The 21,194-nt window shown below is 38.9% G+C and overlaps 1 protein-coding gene across 10 annotated transcripts in view; it reads right to left on the reverse strand.

The window, feature by feature from the left end:
* CADPS2 (calcium dependent secretion activator 2) overlaps nucleotides 1–19,516 on the reverse strand; it is a 564,312-nt gene extending 544,796 nt beyond the window's left edge. For 5 of the 10 annotated variants that reach the window (XM_030826808.1, XM_030826805.1, XM_030826801.1 and 2 more), the window contains exon 1: nucleotides 18,759–19,516. In XM_030826808.1, coding sequence (XP_030682668.1) covers nucleotides 18,759–19,100 — 342 coding nt within the window. In that variant the 5' untranslated portion in view covers nucleotides 19,101–19,516. The other 5 variants (XM_030826804.1, XM_030826807.1, XM_030826802.1 and 2 more) reach the window with 3 other exon arrangements.
* Between the last annotated feature and the right edge of the window lie 1,678 nt (nucleotides 19,517–21,194).

Below are 21,194 nucleotides of genomic sequence, written 5' to 3' on the forward strand. Positions count from 1 at the left end.
ACCCCCTCCCACAGTTACTCTCCCTTAGGAGGAATATACATATATTTATCTGTTGCTTATCCATCTCCTCTACTAGAATATAAGCTCCAAAAGGGCTTCCTTGAGCAACATGATAAAATAGGGGGCTCCTGACTGTCCCTCCTCTCACACACTAAGAAATCAATTCTCTCCAAGAGAAAGAATCCAGTTGAAAGACTCCTGTGTACCAGACAACTGAGGAAATACCCTTGTCAAAATGGGTAGAAAAAGCTGAGATATATGTGCACACTAACTCCACCCTGAGCACATAGGAAGGAAATATCAACTCCCAGCTTATTCTTCAAGGGTGATAGTCTTGTACAACATATACCCTGCCCAACTTTTAGAGTCCCTGCTGAAGGGCTTTGCTCTTAAATCACCATGCCTGAGGAATGGCAGGGAGAGGGCGTCAGATGATTTCTCTCAAGCACAAAGAACAAAGGGAGTTTTGACTGCATGGTCATTCCCAGCAGTTGTAGCCCCCAGGATCAGCCCAACTTCTATAAACCTGCATAGCAAATAAAGAATAAACTTATCTGAGCCTAAATGGGAAGCATGGCACTCCCTTTGCCCCAGGGACAATTCCAGACCCATGGAAAATCTCTCTGTGGAAACTGATGGGAGGCCTCTGCCAGCAACAATGGAAGAGAAAGCACTCCCTAAGCCTTCTTTCCTGGCTTGCTTTTGAGATATAGTCCTCCAATCTCACATTGGAAGGAAGCTGGGGAATGGACCTCTTCATGCCTGAAGGGGAAAGTGAGCACCCTCTGTGCCTTTCTCCCTGGTTCATTTCAATGATAACTCCCAACTAGACATCTCTTCCTGCCAGAAGGTTGTGAGACTTCTGTTTGCCTTAATGCCAGAGTGGGCACTTCTTGATCTTTCTTCTCTGACTTGCTTCAACAATAAATCTATTATCTGCAGACTCTCCCTGGAAGTAGTTTCTGCATGCATCAAATGCTCCAACTTTTACAGCCTTCACCTGAGTGACTGGCTCCTAAATCACCTAGCTCTGGAAGTTGATGGAGCTCTACACTGCTGGTCTCCCAGACCACAGAGAACAAAAGTGACTTTTAAACTTGCAAACCTTCAGCAACTATCTCCCCAGGTTAAAAGTGAGCAGTCTGACCAAGAGTACAGGATTCTTCCTCAGACTCTCTCCTTAGTGTAGGGCAGAATGAGTGGGGGATAAACTCTAGCTCTCCACTTCTCAAAGAAGGAACAGGAATATATATTTAACATTCCAACCTCTCCAGCTACATCTCAAGAGGCTGTCTTCTCTCACCTCTCTTAAGGCAATATCATGACTTGACACTCTAATTTCCTGGGAGCCACTAAGAACAAAGACAGCAGGTTGGACAAACACAGAGCTTAGAACATAGAATCCCTGATTGGAAAGAAAGATCTTTTACGCAAGACCACTCTAACAAGACAGGAAGGGGTGGTTCTCTTATCTAAGGCACAGAAACCAACACAGAGAGTCAAGGAAAATTAACTAACAGAAAGATGTTCCAAATAAAAGAACAAGATACATCTCCTGAAGCTTATGCTAATGAATGGAGATATGTTTCTGACCAGACAAGGAGTTCAAAAGGACAGTAGTAAAGATACTCACTAAAGTAAGGAGAACAATACAAGAACAAACTGATAATTTCAATGAAGAGATAGAACATATTAAAAGGTATTAAACAGAAATCATTGAGCTGAAGACTATAATAACTGAACTCAAAAATTCAATAGACAGGTTGAATAGCAGCCTAAGTTAAGAGGAAGAGAAGATTAGCAAATTTAAAGACAAAATCATTGGAAATCATCGAATCTGAGGAGCTAAATGAAAAAAGAATGAAAAAGACTGAAGATAACCTAAGGGAATTATGGAACACCATCAAGTGAATAAAGTATGCATTATCAGAGTACCAGAGGGAGAAAAGAGAAAGGAATACAAACCATATTTAAAGAAATAATGACAGAAAACCGCCCAAGTCTAGGGAAGAAATTAGAAATCCAGATCTAAGAACCTCATTGGACACCTAATATGATGAATCCATAGACCCACAATAAGACACATTATGATCAAATTGTTATAAATAAGTTAAAATATTGTTTCTAAAGTGAAAACAAAGAGAAAATATTGAAAAATCTGAATGAGAAAGTGACTTGTTACATACAAAGGAACTTCTATAAGACTACTAGCAGATTTTTCCAAGAGAAACCCTGAAGACCAGAAGTAAATGGGATAATATATTCAATGAGCTAAAAGAAAAATAACAAAACTGCCAATAGTATTATACCCAGCAAACCTGTCCTTCAAAAATGTAGGGGAGATAAAACTTTCTCAGACATACAAAAGCTAAAGGAATTTATCACCACTAGACCTGCTTTACAAAAAAAATGCTAAAATGTGTCATTCAAGCTAAAGGAGAAGATCACTAAGGAGCAACACAATAATGTCAAACTCACTGGTAAAAGTTATGTAATAAAACACAGAACACACTTATACTGTAATGGAGTTGTGAATACCAAATATATCTCTAGTATGAAGATTAAAAGCCAAACTATTAAAAGCTAGAGCTTTAATAATTTGCTAACTGACACAAACAATAAAAGATACAAAATATGTCATGAATAATAAATTGTGAATGGGAAAAGAGTAAAAGTATAGAGTTTATGCAAGTGATCAAAGTTATTATCAGCTTTAAACAGCCTGTTATTAGTATAAAATGTTTTATGGTAGCCTCATGGTAACCACAAGGCAAAAACCCTCAGTAGATACACAAAAAGAAAACATTCAAAGCATACCATAGAGAAATCCTCAAACCACAAAGGAACACAGCAAGAGAAGAGAGGAACAAAGGATCTACATATTAACCAGAAAACAATTAACAAAATTTAATAGTAAATCCTTACCTATCAATAATTACTTTGAAAATAAATGGGTTAACTTTTCTGATCAAAAGACATCAAACAGCTTAGTGGATAAAAAAACAAGATGCAACTATCCAACTACATGCTTCCAAAAAGAGACTAATTTCATCTCTAAGGACACATTCAGATTCAAAGCGAAGGGAAGAAAAGAGATATTCCACACAAATGAAAACTAAAAGAGTGCAGGGGTAGCTATACATATAAGGCAAAATAGACTTTAAATCAAAAACTGTAAAAAAAGACAAAGAAGGTCATTATATAATAATAAAGGGGTCAATTCATCCAAAAGTTATAATAATTGTAAATATATGGGCATAGAAACAGAGTAGAAAGATGGCTACCAGAGGCTGGAGGGAGTGGGAGGGATGGAGAAAGTAGAGATGTTGATCAAAGGGTACAAAGTTTCAGTTGAACCCTAAGAATAAATCTTAGTGATCTACTGTACTGCATGGTGACCAATCAGTTAATAATTATGTATTGTATATTTCAAAATTGGTACACAAATAGATTTTTAACAACCTCACCACAAAAAGAAGATAAGTTGGTGAGGTGATAGATATGTTAATTAGATTGAATCATTCTACAATGTATACATAGATTAAAGCATCACATTGTACCAGACATACACAACTGTCACCTAAAAATAAATAAAAAAGGCTATCTTGTCCATGTCTATATTCCAATGTCTATATTCTAGTGCCTGAAATAGTTCCTACCACATGAAATCTGTTCAAATATTGCCTCAATATTTGTTGATAAATGTAATATGCTTTATAGCAGGGAACATTTTTCCCTGAATGTAAATTATTACAAAATGTTAACAGGAAACTTTTTGAAGATATAGTCCAGGTGAGACACTGCACTAAGTGCTTTTCAGAAATTATTTTATGTATCTTCCTACCATCTCACTGAAGCAAGTATTAATCATTTTATAGATGAAGATACAGCAATTTAGAAAGGACAAAGAAGAGTAGATCTTTACTACAGATAGGGTCCTAAGATAGAAAACTGAAAATGGAAAAGTCAAACAAAGAAAGACAGGGGACAATGGAGAAGGGGAGAGATTGCCACAGTGCTTAAAAAAAAAAAAAAAAAATTACACCCTGGTTTCATCCCACTTTTTGACTTATGTATTCCAGCATTTTCACATGTTCTTTGAGTTTTCTCTTTTCATTCTCAAATGAAATGAAAAACAACCAATCTTAAGTACTCAATATCAAGGATTTTCTATTTGCAGGATGCTTCATGATCTTGATCTCAGTTGTACCACATTCAAAATATATGCTTATCACTGACAATTTTTAATTATTATAAAACAAAAGAACAACAAATACATGCATATGTACATTTATATTTATACAGTATTAACCCCCCCAAAAAAAACACAGGATATAAAAAGCGTAACACTTTTGAAGCTTAACTGTTAAGCAGCAAAGCCACCAAGTAATAACTCAAGCTGTTCCTCTGCTAAAGAAAGAAAGGCTAGATTCAGCATACAAAATACAGTTTAGGAATGTCAATGTCTGAAAATGTGGCTTGTGTGAAATAGAACCTAAAATGAGTTCCCTGGGTCACCAATGTTAAAGGTAATCTCCATATTGCTAAATCCAATTAACATTTTCAATCTCCATCTTACTTGATCATTCAGTAGCACCTGACATTGTTTTCTACTCATCCTGTTAAGTAGCTCTTTCATTAGTTTCTATGACATGGACCATCCTAGTTTTCTTCTAATACATCGGGCTATTTCTTCTCCATTTCCTTCTCCAGCTCAGCCTTCTCTCCAGTCTTAAATCCAGTAGTTCATTAAGACTAGTCCTTAAAATCTTCTCCTTGCTAGACTCTCTTTTCTTGGGCTTCCTCATCCAAACCCATGGTTCCAATCATCATACATATGACAACACTCAAATTTAACTCTTGCGCCCAAATCTCTCCCCTGAGCTCCAAACAACTGACTTGTAAAAAATCTCTCTTTATTTGAAGGATCACAAACTTAACATCTCACCTATTAGAGTTCAGCTTCTTATACCAAGATCTGTGGTGGATTAAGCTGTATAGCCCCACACTGCTTATCTCTTACATAGTTTTAAGGTGATTTAAAGGAAAGAAAAAGGATAAAGTCCAAAGCCTAGGACTCTAAGATATGGTGATCAAACTTTATAGGAATTCTTACAGTGTTGCACACTTTAATCATGTAACTTTAAATTTTCATAATTACTTGAACATTTTGGCCTCCCTCTCTGTCATTTCAGGTGTTCCAGTCAAAAACAATGAGATTCATTACAGAAACCTTTGTTTTGTCAAAGAAAGCTTTATACAGAAGCTTATAATATAAAACATGTCAAAACACAGTGGACCTAAAGCAAGGATGAGGGAACAAGAATGGGCTTTATCTCAATCTCCCTACTTACTACTGCTTGAGAATATATGTAGTCCTTCTGAGTAAGAAAAGAAGAGCTTCAAAAGTGTAGGCTAAAGTTGTCTTGTTATATTTCAGAATTTTTTCTTATGATATTCAGCATTTTGTAAGCCTTTTTAACTAAGCAGTATTTTTAGTTTTAGTTTTTCTAGAGAACCAAATTAAGGCTCTCATCTCTTTAAATAAAATTTGGAATGCATTTTCCTAAATATGTTAAACTAGTAAGAATACAAGTTTCATGGTAGCAGAATTTATTTTTCCCATGCTCTAATAAAAAATTCCATGCAGATCCAGAAAAAAAAAATTTAAATAGGGTAACAACACCGTAAACTAAAGTTAAAACTGTAACCCAATTTCCAGAGGAATGTCCGCTGACTTCACAACCTAAGAACAAAACTGGAGACACAGCCTCTTAAAACACATGTGTCCTGCCCTTTGAATCAGTATAGTAAGGACAACCATAAGGAAGGCGAAGGAAGAGTTATATTGTTTCACCCTATCTGTCCCTAGCTCCAGGAAAGGAATACAGAAATGCCCTTAAACACAGGTAGCCAAATGCCTCCCTAAGGAAAATGATCTTTGGAGAAAGTAAAACCCACCTACTGTACTTGGCATTTCGTTTTCCAGATATATATTTTTTTAAATGGAGTCCATATAGCAAAAGGCACAAAACAAAAATTTCTTTAAGTTCTGGGATACATGTGCAGAATGTGCAGGTTACATAGGTATACATGTGCCATAGTGGTTTCCTGCACCCACCAACCTGTCATCTATATTAGGTATTTCTCATAATGCTCTCCCTCCTCTAGCCCCCCAACCCAATAAGCCCTGGTGTGTGATGTTTCCCTCCCTGTGTCCACGTGTTCTCATTGTTCAACTCCCACTTATGAGTGAGAACATGCAGTGGTTGGTTTTCTGTTCCTGTGTTAGTTTGCTGAGGATGATGGTTTTCAGCTTCATCCATGCCCCTGCAAAGGACATGAACTCATCCTTTGTTATGGCTGCATAGTATTCCGTGGTGTATATGTGCCACATTTTCTTTATCCAGTCTATGATTGATGGGCATTTTTGGTGGTTCCAAGTCTTTGCTATTGTAAACAGTGCTGCAGTAAACATACGTGTGCATGTGTCCTTATAGTATAATGATTTATAATCCTTTGGGTATATACCCCGTAATGAAATTGCTGGGTCAAATGGTATTTCTGGTTCTAGATCCCAGAGGAATTGTCACACTGTGTTTCACAATAGTTAAACTAATTTATATTCCCACCAACAGTATAAAAGCATTCCTGTTTCTCCACATCCTCTCCAACATCTATTGTTTCCTGACTTTTTAATTATCACCATTCTAACTGGCATGAGATGATATCTCATTGTGGTTTTGATTTGCATTTCTCTAATGACCAGTGATGATGAGCTTTTCATATGTTTGTTGGCTCCATAAATGTATTCTTTTGATAAGTGTCCATATACTTCACCCAATTTTTGATGGGGTTGTTTTTTTCTTGTAAATGTGTTTAAGTTCTTTGTAGATTCTGGATATTAGCCCTTTGTCAGATGGATAGATTGCAAAATTTTTCTCCCATTCTGTAAGTTGCCTGTTCACTCTGATGACAGTTTCTTTTGCTGTGCAGAAACTCTTTAGTTTTATTACATCACATTTATCAGTTTTGGCTGTTGTTGACACTGCTTTTGGTGTTTTAATCATAAAGTCTTTGCCCTTGCCTGTGTCCTGACAGAGAGCCAAATCATGAGTGAACTCCCATTCACAGTTGCTACAAAGGGAATAAAATATTTAGGAATACAACTTACAAGGGACGTGAAGGACCTCTTCAAGGAGAACTACAAACCACTGCTCAAAGAAATAAGAGAGGACACAAACAAATGGAAAAACATTCCATGCTCATGGATAGGAAGAATCAATACCACGAAAATGGCCACACTACCCAAAGTAATTTATAGATTCAATGCTATCTCCATCAAGCTACCATTGACTTTCTTCACAGAAGTAGAAAAAACTACTTTAAATTTCATATGGAAACAATAAATGAGCTTGTATAGCCAAGACAACCCTAAGCAAAAAGAACAAAGTTGGAGCCATCATGCTAACTGACTTCAAACTATACTTTGAGGCTACAGTAACCAAAACAGCATGGTACTGGTACTGAAACAGATATATAGACCAATGAAACAGAACAGAGGCCTCAGAAATAACGCCACACATCTACAACCATCTGATCTTTGACAAACTTGACAAATACAAGCAATGGAGAAAGGATTTCCTATTTAATAAATAATGTTGGGAAAACTGGCTAGCCATATGCAGGAAACTGAAACTGGACCCCTTCCTTACACCTTATAAAAAATTAACTCAAGATGGATTAAGGACTTAAATGTGAGACCTAAAACCATAAAAACCCTAGAAGAAAACCTAGGCAACAAACTTTTTTTTAAAAAAAAAAAACAGAAAACACTGAACAAAACAGAAAATAAGATTAAACATATCAGTGGTAATTAATAAAATGTTTAAACCCTCTTATTAAAGCATGGACTAGGCATAAATTGTTGCATAATTTTCCTCAATACAAAGCAATCCATAAATGTGAGTGTGTATACATTTGCAGATATATGTGTACATATGTGTTTACATTAGACATAACTAGGTGAATATAAGAGTGTAGGTGTATATGTATTATGGATACTTTTCAATATCTCTGACAAACTCCACCAAAAGAAAGTAAAATCAGTGTTAAATCTGAACAAAGTAGAATCCTTGTCCCATATACACAGTAAGTGGATCAAATGAAGTTAATTTTCAGTGATTGTAAGCATATACTCATGAATCTTTACACAACTAAGAGACTGGAATCAAAACATATGAATTAAATATGGCTGGAAATGCAAAATAAATTAATACAATTAATAAGATAATTTAGTCAAAGAAGACAAAAATAAGATAGGAATGATTACTATAATAATGCTAATTATTAGATATATAGCAAACTTTTAATCTTAAAATCAGTATACTAATTTGTGATGAAAAACTTAAATTACATACAACAATGCTAAGTACCATAAGCAACATTCTCTGTCAACATAAAATTGTAAATCTATTACTAAAGAGAAAACAAATTTTTCAACTGCAATTTCTAAATTATTCTTCTGATTAAATATGTAAATACTGGTTCCAGGAAAAAAGTAAAATCTGAAATGAGAATATTTAAATAAAAATGTGTTATAACATAAGGACTGAGACCAAACTGCACTTAAATTCATAGCTTTCATATATTCTCATTATCTTATTACAAAACCAAAAATAAAGTAATCCTAAAACAGAAGCTAGATGGAAGAACCACTCTCTCATGTCTCTCTCCATTCCCTTGGTCTTCTTTAAAAGCAACAACAAAAGACAACCCTAAGGGAAGCACAAAGAAAGGATACAAACTATTGATTTCTAAAATAGCAGAACTTATAAAGTTAACAGATATAACTTAAAAAAAAAAAAAAAGGAATCTGGCCAGGTGCAGTGGCTCATGCCTGTAATCCCAGCACTTTGGGAGGCTGAGGCGGGTGGATCACTTGAGGTCAGGAGCTCGAGACCAGCCTGGCCAACATGGCAAAACACCATCTCTACCAAAACATACAAAAATTAGCCAGGCGTGGTGGTGCACGCCTGTAATCCCAGCTACTTGGGAGGCTGAGACAGGAGAATCACTTGAACCTGGGAAGCAGAGGTTGCAGTGGGTTAGGATCGTGCCACTGCACTGCAGCCTGGGCGACAGAGCAAGACTCTGTGTCAAAAAATAAAATAAGGGAATCCAGCAAATCTAATTTTATATTTATTTTTTCTTTTGAGACAGGGTCTCACTTTGTCACCCAGGCTGGAGTGCAGTGGTGCAATCGCAGATCATTGTAGCCTTGACCTCTTGGGCTCATGTGATCCTCCTACCACAGCCTCCTGAGTAGCTGGGAACACAGGCATGAGTCGCCATGCTTGACTAATTTTTCTATTTTTTGTACAGACTGAGTCTCACTCTGTAGCCTAGGCTGGTCTCCAACTCCTGGGCTTAAGTGATCCTTCTACCCCAGCCTCCCAAAATGCTGGGATTACATGTATTAGCCACTGCACTCCACCATTTTATATATATACATGTATATTTTTAGGAAGAATATAATCTAAAATAAGACTTATAGCTAACATAAAGGATATTGGAAAAATAAGCGAAAAATGTTAATATATCTGAAAATAGCCAATTTTCTGAAATCATGCAATTATCATATTTTAATTTTGAATAAGAAGAAAAAGCAATAGGCCAAAAAACACAGGGTCTGGATGTAGGTAATTTCACGAGTGAATTCTTTCAAAACTTCATGTCTCATTTGATTTACGTACCAAAAACAAAACAAAAAAACTATTCTAGAGCACATATAAAGGTAAAATGTTTCTCAGTTAACACCATTATTGATAGACCTTTCTCTTATGAACATACATGTAAAAATTAAAAGTACAGGAAACTCAGACTCAAAGGTGTATTAAAAAAAAAAGTCATAATCAGGTAGAAATTACCCGAGAAATGCAAACAAGCTTTAATAATAGGAAACCTAGTAATCTGATCTGTCACACCAGTAAAACAAAACTAGGCATTCACCTCTATTAATACAAAAAAGGAATTTGATAACATTCAGTATCAATTCTTGATGTATTTTATTTTCTTAATGTAATTTTTGAAAAAGGATAAACAATAAGGAATACCAAGAATTCTATCCAAGAATCCTAACCAACAGCATATTCACTGGTAAAGCACCAAAAGCACTGCCCAGTGAATAATGGATCAAAACAAGGGTTTTGGCAACTAAGTACAAATACTGTTCTGTTCTACAGAGTATAGTGACATGTGAAACAAAAGAGGTATAGCTATTGGACAGGACCAGACAAAAGCCATCACTATCAACAGATGCTTCAACTGCCTACCTAGAAAATCTAAAAGGATCAACACTGAAGACAACAATTAAGTAACATCAATGACTAGTTAATAACAAAAAAGCTTCCCATTTATCCATAATGAGAAAAAGATGTCACAATAAGAAAAAATATAAAATATAAATTTAACTTGATTATAAATGCAAGAGATCTATATGATGAAACCTTCAAAAAGTTACAAAGAGTCTTGACTAATTGAAGATATCGTGTGCTCCTAGAAGGCTGAATATAGTAAAAATATCGTTTCCCAAACAGGTTTAATTAATAACTAGAAACGATAGCATCTAATCAGGAGCATGTACTTTACAGGCATCTCATTTCATCACAACAGAAATCCTATGAAGTTATTATTAACATTTTACTAAAGGAGTAGTCAGGTCCCAGAAAGATGAATTGCCTTGTTCACACGGTGAATGAGTGAGAAGATGAAGCCCAAGCCCTCTGAAGACAGTGCTTTCCTAACAAAGATGCTATACTACTGCACTATTCTTAAAAAGTGGCAATTTGGGAGTCCAAGGCGGGTGGATCATTAGGTCAAGAGATCAAGACCATCCTGGCCAATATGGTGAAACCCCATCTCTACTAAAAATACAAAAATTAGCTGGGCGTGGTGGTACGTGCCTGTAATCCCAACTACTCGGGAGGCTGAGACAGGAGAATCACTTGAATCTGGGAGGCAGAGGTTACAGTGGGCCAGATCGTGCCACTGCACTCCAGCCTGGCAACAGAGCGAAACTCCGTCTCAAAAAAAAAAAAAGTGGGAAGGGAAGGATGAATGATACAAGTAAAAAATTTCTGACACAGAAGAGGGGGAAATAACCACACCAGAAATTAAAATACAATGTTGTCGGCCGGACACGGTGGCTCACACCTGTAATCCCAGCACTTTGGGAGGCCGAGGCGGGCGGATCACGACGTCAGGAGATCGAGACCACGGTGAAACCCCATCTCTACTAAAAATACAAAAAATTAGACGGGTGCGGTGGCGGGTGCCTGTAGTCCCAGCTACTCAGGAGGCTGAGGCAGGAGAATGGTGTGAACCCAGGAGGCGGAGCTTGCAGTGTCAAGATCGTGCCACTGCACTCCAGCCTGGGTGACAGAGCAAGACTCTGTCTCAAAAAAAAAAAAAATAACAAATAAATAAATAAAAACAAAGTTGTCATAAGTTAAAATTACATGATAATTTGAAAAAAGAAATTAATAAACTTATAGACATGCAACCTGTAATTATTGAACATTAGCCCACAAGGGGATTTCTGCTTGTTTTATTTTCTTACTATATCCTCAGAACATATTGGATAGTGTTAAATTCACATAATAGGGACTCAATAAATAGTTTACCAAGGAAATAATTAATGTTTAATCGGGCCATAACACTTAGTAATGAAAGTAGAGATTCATGGAAAGTCGGGCTGCAAGCTGGGCGTCATGACTCACACTTGCAATCCCAGCTTTTTAGGAGGCTGAGGCAGGCAGATCACTTGAGGCCAGGAGTTTGAGACCAGCCTGGCCAACATGGAAAAACCCCATCTCTACTAAAAATACAAAAAATTAGCTGGGCATGGTGGTGCACACCTGTAATCTCAGCTACTCAAGGGGCCGAGGCATGAGAATCACTTGAATGTGGAAGGCAGAGGTTGCAGTGAGCCAACATGGCACCACTGCACTCTGGCCTGGGCAACAGAGTGAGACTCTGTCTCAAAAAAAAAAAAAAAAAAAAAAAAAAAAAAGGACCAGGTGCAGTGGCTCATGCAGGTAATCCTAGCACTTTGGGAGGCCAAGGTGGGCAGATCACAAGGTCAGGAGTTTGAGACCAGCCTGGCCAATATGGTGAAACCTCGTCTCTACCAAAAATACAAAAATTAGCCAGACATGGTGGCACGTGCCTGTAGTCCCAGCTACTAGGGAGGCTGAGGCAGGAGAATCACTTGAACCAGGAGGCGGAGGTTGCAGTGAGCCAAGATCACGCCACTGCACTCTAGCCTGAGCAACAGAACAAGACTCCATCTCAAAAATAAAAAATTAAAATAAGAAAAGAAAAGAAATGGGGAAAAGGACACTAGCCCACAAATACTCATCCTCACAAGCAATCAGAAAGGAGCAAATTAAATATCTCAGCTATTAGATTGACAAAGACAGGCATTAAATTTTCAGGCCCTTTGCCCCAGGAATATTTTCATTATAAAAATCCATCACTAACTTGAAGGTATAAAATGAAAGTGCTGAAACCACAACGTCTACAAAGTGGTATAAAAGTTTCAAGAAGCAAGCAGAGCATTCATGATGCTGTACAAAGTAAAAGTCTCCCAAAGGCAAACCAACAACGTACCTTTTTAATAAGATTTGAGGAAAATAGAAGCTTTTCCTTACTGTCCACCTAATGTTATAATTTTGGACATAGCAGAACTTAAACAAGTCATTTTAATTACTTTAATAAGACAATTATGTTAGAATGACTTCTAAAGTTTACTTTTTGGAAAACCTGTACGCATTACTACTACATACACTGAGGAAACAGTTTGCCCACTAACGGTCTTGTAGGACCTTTGTGAACTGTACTGTTCAGTTAGGAATTACTGAGTGTCAGCTCCAACTTGGAGATTTCACTGTATTCTTCTTCCCAGCTCATTTTGGAATGGAAAGCAACACTCACGCTTACCCTAAGCATTCAATATATATTTTCTGTTGCTAATGTGGTGAATTATCTACAGTTGTACAATGAATAAAAGACAGTACTGTGAATATAATTTAAAAGCCTCCAGCATATCACCTAGACACCTTTTATAAGTCTAAATAAATATGCACTAGCCTCTCCACTGTATTGACTGCACAAACTCTAGAGTATTATTTGTGTGTTTTTTGTTCCTTGCTTCGAGCATCCCTATTACCTTTTCCTGCACATGAACTACCAGCTTAATTAGTAATCTCACTTGTTATTGCAAATACTTTCATTTTGCCCAGGTGAAAATAAGCCATTTTTCTGTACCTTCTCTTTAGAACAGTGGTTCTCAACCTTGGCAGTACACTAAAATCACCTGGAAAGCTTTAACACTACATCCCCTGAGACTGATTTAATTACCTTGGGGTACAACCTGGATAATGAGATTGTTTTTAAAGCTCTCCAGGTGATTCTAATGTGCAGTTAAGATAAAAATCACACTTCTTTTTCCTTAAAGAAATCATATCAAAATTTTTAGGTAACTGAAACACAGTGAACATAAAATGATATATTACAGATTTTGGACAACAATTCCATAATTTGATGTTTAAATGCTCTTCAAACCCTAGAAAATATGCCATTTGTCCCACTGATATGTCCACTATTTATAATTTAGGTCTTTCCTAGGCTAAAAACTGAAATAGCAATGTCACATGATTATGCAATCCACCTCTTCCTTCCCAAAGGTCTCAATTAATTTGAAATAAATATAAAGTAGCACAATCAGTCAAAAGTGGTCTACCTCACTAGCAAATGACAAAGAATTTTCCATTCAGAATTCTCAGACTTTATAATCTGGCAATCAGCTTTCTTATTTTGTTTTGAAAGTCTTTAATGACCTTACAAACTGTGTTTATTTTGTAAGAGTATGAATGAAGAGAGCTGTTTCCATTAAAGACAAAACAAAACAAAACTGAAAAGGGAAAACACACCATTAAAATATTTTATTTCACTTTATAAGCAGTCATTATATATCAAAATTGCAGCTGATTTCATTTTTGAAGGAAAGAAGCAAATGACAACGTCACTTAATCCATCTGAGTTCTCATTAGCACAACTCATTCCACCAAATTAAGTGCTGTGGTCTCAGGATACCCTGTGGAAGGTTAAAAGAATCAACTGAAGCAACAAGCAATTTTCCCTGAGATACTGTTTTAAGTCCAGTGTGAGGTTTTACTTTAATATGTGGTTTCCAACTCACTCCCCACAGGGCAAGGTATTCCCCATAATTAAAAGCAGCAAATATCACAACCCCTCTCTTCTGTACTTGGACCATAATGTATCAAAGCCAAAGGAGCACAAAAGATGAATCACCCTATCTCCCGAAGAGTATGGCATTTTTGGACTATCATCAGATCTGCTGGAAAACTGCAGGCCAGAAAGAAAGGCATACTATGGGGCTTCAACACTGCTAACTTGTCTCTGGGGCTTGCTAGAAACATCAGGAAAGTATTACTTTGAATTCACCAGTTTTACACCAACAGGTATTACCATTTTTATGGCTTTCTTTAGGGGAATAAGGTGAGTTTCAGAGGTCTCAAAACATGTTTAGGAACACTAGTTCCCACTTTCCCACAGAAAAGTAAAAGACCCTTTCACATTGCCTTTATATTATCTTTACTCCATCCTATTCCTCACTAATTCTTTGAGGCATGGACTGAATCTGAGACTTACATGTACACAGCAGACACCAAAGTAGTCAGAAGATGAAAACAAAATAAAACCCGGAAAATACCACTATGTCCAAAGGGAGATAAAAGTGGCCACTTTATAGTAGTTACAACATTCAAATGAGCGAGTTGGAGGTATATTATTTCACCCAATACTATTTCCGCACAACGTTCTTCTCCAGATCAATTTTACCTGTTTACTTCCCCACCATCTGCAATTTCACAGTATTATTTACATACATTTCTCAAACTTAGAATTATCACAGAAAATTATGCAAAGTGGTAGGAGTGATTATACAAAATGGTTTAATAAGGCACAATTTAGTGTGGTTACAGTGGAGACACACACTGAAACATAAAAAAATAGGTATATGAATTATATGGAAAGTTAGTAGGTTCTATTTTAATACCCTCTTATTTCTAGTTAAAAAATACATAAAAACTCAAATAATGAAAAGAGCAGTGACTAGAAACCTATGGATTCTAATCAAAACTACCAGCACTTTAAGTCATATACATCTTAAATATTGTTACGAATTTGGACCTGAAGTCTGTGAACTCACATTTATGAGTAAAGGTACTTAATCTCTTCTATGTTGGTCATTATGCTTATCAGGATCTCCCTAACTTTCAAATCACCAAGGAACCCTTTTTTTTTTTTTACTTTTTCCTCCAAGGTCTCAATGTTTTTCAAAAGTCTAACAAACAAATTGCCTTTATTAATTAGTACCTGATTTGTATTACTGTTTTTCTAGTTTCAACACTGACTCTACCTTTAACTGAAGATCTAGAACCATCCAAAGTTAATCATCACCATTGTTAGCATTGGGGTGGTGCAAAGGTAATCAGGGTAAATCAGCATTACAGGCTCAAGCACTATCACTACTGACATCACTTTCCATCACTGTTTATTAGTTCATACTCCTATCACGTGTGAACCCCTGGATACGTTCACTTAGGAGGTGTAGCACCTGGAAAGGCACTCTGTCACAGTGTGTAGCCCATATGCACCCCCAGAATTTTCTGTAAAACCATCAGTGGTCAATCAGAGGGCTTGAATGTCATAAACTGACCACTATTATTCCTCAAAATTGAAACAGTCTAGACAAAAGCAAAGAAATTCATGTATTCATTAACTGTTTTAATGCTACTAAGCTTTCTCAAACAGCTCATAGACACAACCTCCTACTAACTTTGTGGACCATTTTAGCCAAGTGAAAAAAATAAATAAATAACAGTGCTGCTCAGTTCTAGTTCATAGAAACTCACCAGCTCTCATAGTGAAAGGGCTTTGACTGAAGAGAAACCTGACTCCTGGCCTCCTGGGTAAAGCTCTTATCTTTGTGATTAATTTTCTTCATAATTTCTGGGTCTCTAAATTCTTGAAGTTGAGAGAAGTGAGTAAGCAGCAATATTAATTTCAATGACAACAATTTAAGCTATTAAATCTTTTTACTGGATGCCTGACTACTTGAAGATACAGAATAAAATACACTATGGATTAGTGATTTTGCAATTACCTTGTTACTTCTTTTAGATAATCTAACTGTATAATGCAAGACTTCAAGTACGTTTTGGCATTACTTATTAGCTTGTGCATCAAATTCACATGAACATAGTTAAATTCCCATTTCATTTTGCCCTAAGAGGAAACCAGACTGCCAAAAGTTGCTCCAGCTCCCTTTGGTAAGCAGTACATTTTTTAAAATGTAGGGGAGAGTTGTGTAAAGTAAATACTTAGGTTATTTGGCATCCATCTTAATAAAAAATAAAAGTAATTCACAAAAGTTAACCTGTGCTCAATGCTCTAAGCATTTAGAATTTGGAAATTCCTAAGGATTCTAATTTTTTTCATAGAATATATGTAGTATTTTGCTTTTTTTGTAGTTTGAAATTATCTTTGGTAATGCCTGGATCAGGTTATAACAATAGTCTCCCCAGTAGTATTGTGAATGCACCTGCTTGCCAAGTCAAATAATTTTGAACAAATAAACAAGGAGTCAGAGAAAAGTGCACTATTTGAACAGCTAAGGGAGGGTCCACTTCATTAACAAAATGCAACAAGTATTCACAGTATAAATCAACTCGTAGTAAATTTGCAAAAGCATCTTCAAGGATAATATTTACAAGGAGAAAATAGTCTCTTAATTTTGCCAAACATTATTTTTACACTTTAATACACTAAAAATAGGCTTAAATGCAATATGAACGGTAAAACTAGAGACTGGATGATATGAACTCATACCACAACATAAACAAAAAATAGTTTTAACAATGACTATTGAAGCTGACAGTCGCTTGACTAGAATTGAGAAGAGGCCATGGGTGACTGCCTCAGAACAGACTCAATTGGAGCAACTGATTAGGAAGTACGGGATTCATCCAGGAGTGGAGCAGCAGGCTCATAAAAACACCTCAGGGCATTCAAAACTTACCTGAGTAATGGTGGCTTTAACTGTGCCAATTTGTTTGGGATTGGGAAATGCTATTATGACCTATTTCTCTTCTCCAACATGAGGAGTCTCCCTAGGATCTCGAGATCTCTTCCAACTGTAACATTCTGTGACTCAATATCTAGGGTTAGGATACCTGAAGGATCTTTTATTAATCTCCAGCTGTAGGGAAATATTCCATAAGGATTCCCAGAGAATAAATGATTCCAAAATAGTCGCTCAGTTTGTGTGTGTTTTAAAAAGTTGGGTAAGACCACCTAAAATTTTTTCTAAGAGGACAGATTTTAAGCATACAATAGTGTTAACTATAGGTGTGTACTTATCCCCATGATACTTATACACCTATGAAACCACCAATAGTTAGGGTTGAGTGGTATGTATAGTTTACATGTCAATTATACCTCAAAAAATAAAGGTTATCTAAATGGGGGTAGGAGAGTGTAGGGAGACTGAATTTACTCTGAACTACAGTTATAGTTGAAGTCAACTCAAAACCTCTCCAAATTTCTAAAAATGCCTCACACACTGAAGTCAATATTTCAGAAAACTAATAAATGTCTGTGCATCTAGGTATGCTTGAGCAGACTACAATCTCTCTGGATCTCCAGGTCTTGTCACAAACTGAGGGAACTGTTACTGATTTCTACAGAACCTTCCAGGTTCAGCATTCTATTAAAAAGATTTTCCAGAGTTTCTGTTGTAAACATTTAACCACTTAGGACAATTTGAGTCATTACTCGTGTCTGTTACAGAACATCAGGCCCCTGGGGTCTTGTTTTGAAACTCAAGTTGGCCGGCCTTTCACCTGAAACAAACTTCTTACCTTTTGGGGGAGAAAAAGCATTTTGCTCCCCAAAAAAGCATTTGGAAAGCATTTGTTATGAAGTGGTCATGCATCAATCCTTTATCTTTCATCAATAATAGTGTATTTCATTAATTAGGCCTGCCCAGACCAGAAATTACTTACCCACAAACACTTTACAAAGCTGCACGCCTTCTTCGGTGTTTGGATTTGATGTCCTGGTTGTATGGCAATATAGGAAACGTATGAATTTAACTTTTTTATTCACTGAGGAAAATTTCTACCCCTCTTAAGTGAAGATTTCACTCTAGCTAAGAGAAGTACTCGGGCTCCACCTGTTTCGCCTAGCTACAACACTCATTCAGACCCTTGGCAAACCCAGCTCTAGCAATATCACGCCAGGCTAGGTAGACAGGAATGCACCAGTGCTGTTGGAAATTAAAGTTGATGGGAGTTGCATTCTAATCCGACCAGAGCTACGCCTGCCGGGTGCAACCGCGGCGCGGTCGGCGCTGTTGGTCTCTGTCTCACGGATGGTGAGCCGACAGCTCCTGCCAGCCCAGGCGGGGAGGAGGAGAAGAGGTGTCCGCTGCAGCCCCATACCCGGCGGGTGAAAGCACCGTCTTGTCCCCAAAGATTCCTCTGCCCTCAAAGACTAACAAAAATACGGTGTCCTGCGTTTCGCAGAAGGACGGGAGGCGTCCCAGAGCTCTCCCGGGAGAAAACCCCAGGGAGAAGTGGTGGTAGGAGGCGACCGGTCCCGCGACTCACCTTCTGCTGCCTCCGGGCCATGTCGGTGGGCTGCTTGGCGTTGAAGGGGTACGCAATGCACCTCACGACGAAGACGTAGAGCTGCAAGCGGATCCTCCGCTCCTGCTCATCGTCCAGCTGCCGCTCGGGCTCGTCTCGTCCCTCGCTGAGCACAGAGGGGCTCGGGCTCACGGATCTGGCCGCGCCGCCGCCGCCGCCCGCGCGCCCCGGCGCGTCCCGCCGCCCTTCCCGAGTCGGGGCCGGCGGAGCTCGCTGCGAGCCGCCGGCTGCCACCAGCACATCTCGGCTCTCCTCTTCCAGCCCCTCGTCCGACTCCTCTTCGCTGGAAGACGGGTCCAGCATGGTGCTCGGGGATCCCCACCGCTCGGCCCGCGGTCCCCAAGCGCCTCACCCCCGGCGGCTGCGCCCGCAGGTCTGAGGGAGCCGCGGGGCTGGCTGCAGCGGCCGCAGAACGAAAGGAAAACTGGCCAGGGCTTTCCGGACACGTCGAGTTAGATTCAGGAGTGTTTCCTACCACCAGGGCGAAAGGGGCGGGCAGGAGCCGGGAGGAGGATTGGGAGGGGGGAGAGGGGGAGCCGCCGGGATTGAATAGGCGGAGTTAGCGTTGGGGGTGAGCTTGAGCGCCTCAGGAATTGTTCCGCCAGCCCCGGGCGCGCCGACCCAGCGGTTCCCCAGAGCCCGCCGGCAGAGGCAGAGCGGCCCGAGCGCCTGGACGCAGGTGGGGAACCTGTGGCGCCTACAACAAGCAACACGTGGAATTGAATGTTGAGGAGCCGCGCGGGGCCGCGGAGTGCGCGTGCGCGCGCCGCCGCTGCTGCCTGGGCCCGAGTGCCCGGGCGCCTCGTGCCTCAGCACACAGTTTGCAAAGGCGGGGAGCGACCGAGCGGGGTGGCCCGCGTAAGCGCCCACCGGGGCTGCTCGGACTACCCTCACCCTACCACCTGTGATCTTTTCTCCAGCAGGTGGAGGTGGAATGGGGAGCGGGGAGGGACTGTTCCCTAGCAAGAGGTTAGGGGGAGCGGCCGAGACATCTCCCCAACCCGAACCGGCTGCCCAGGATTGAACCCCAGCGCGGAAAAGCGGGGCTGGAGCCCTTCACCACGAAGTATCTTTGCGACAAGACTTTGAAAAGTCTCGCTCTGCTCTGCTGCCGTTTTGATGCTCATGCCGAAGCCCAAATTATAAAAGTCAGAGTAATGAAAAGAAAAAAAAAACCAACGAGGCTTACTTTTTAAACTGTTCTAGTCCTGCAGACTCACGGCAAGAGAGATTTTATATGTGCAAAGTGACACTCTAATTCAGCTCAAACATATCTCGATTATTTTCTGGGTTGGGATGCAGTTGACTCAAAACAGGTTGTGTAATGTAGACATTTATTCAACAAATATTTGAGCGCCCTCCCGGTGTCCAGCACCGTTAGCCTTTTGCGAAGCCCGTGGTGGACTAAGGCACATGACACTCAGTCGCTGATGGTTCTGGCCTCAAGTGGGCGTCTTGTAGCTGCACTGACGCCTGCCTTATCTGCGCGGATTTCTCAGTCCTAGTGCTGGAACCACCTAGGAGTTTCTTGTAGTAGTTCTGTATCTTGTGTCCTTAGTCCTAACAGAGGGGGAAATAGGCAAAACAATGCATTCAACACCAGGTGGAGTGTGCAGCGACCAGGTGGGCAGGGAGGTGATGAAGTTCAGTGGAAATAACACAGGGCAAATTAACTGCCAGCTCTGAGCTCCTATACCACCATGGTCAAACAGCAGTTTTAGCTTTCTCAGGCCACTTTCGTATAGTTAGGTACACAAGAGAGACTTCTGCGTTTACTGACATTCTCTCTAGATGGGTAAAAGACAAGGAGGCATTTACTCCTGAGGAGTCTTACCTATTTTTCTGCCTAATCCATAACAGGCCCCCTAGTAATAAAAAGTCTTCAGTAAGAGCATGGCTGTGGGATGATCACAAACTGCCAAGAAATAGAAAATCTCAAATACCTATGTATTTAAAGGCAATGTTTTATTTTTGGCAAAGCAAACAAATAGCAATCTTGTCATAATATCTGATGCTTATCTAGCACTTTGCAAAGATCTGTGAAATTGTTTAATACCCTCATCAAAGTAATAGCTTTCTGAGGCAGGTAATATTATTATTGTTTGCCCTTTGAACCAGATATACTGCACTAAGCTCTTTACATACATTATCTCACTTATTTATTTTAGGTTCCATTGTTCAAATAAGGAACCTGAGAGTTGAAGAATCCTTTCCTTAGGATACAGAACTAGCACCTAATGGAATAAGGACTCAAAACAGTTTTCTAGTTCCAAATAGTGTCATTTTCTACTGCAATTTGCCTTGATAATAAGACAATATATTAAATGTATGAGGTTTACTAAACTAATAAAAATTTCTAGGGACATAAATGTATGATTTAAATATAGCAACTTAACT

The sequence above is a fragment of the Nomascus leucogenys genome, chromosome 13 (genome assembly GCF_006542625.1).
Source record: "Nomascus leucogenys isolate Asia chromosome 13, Asia_NLE_v1, whole genome shotgun sequence".
Taxonomy (NCBI): Eukaryota; Metazoa; Chordata; class Mammalia; order Primates; family Hylobatidae; genus Nomascus; species Nomascus leucogenys.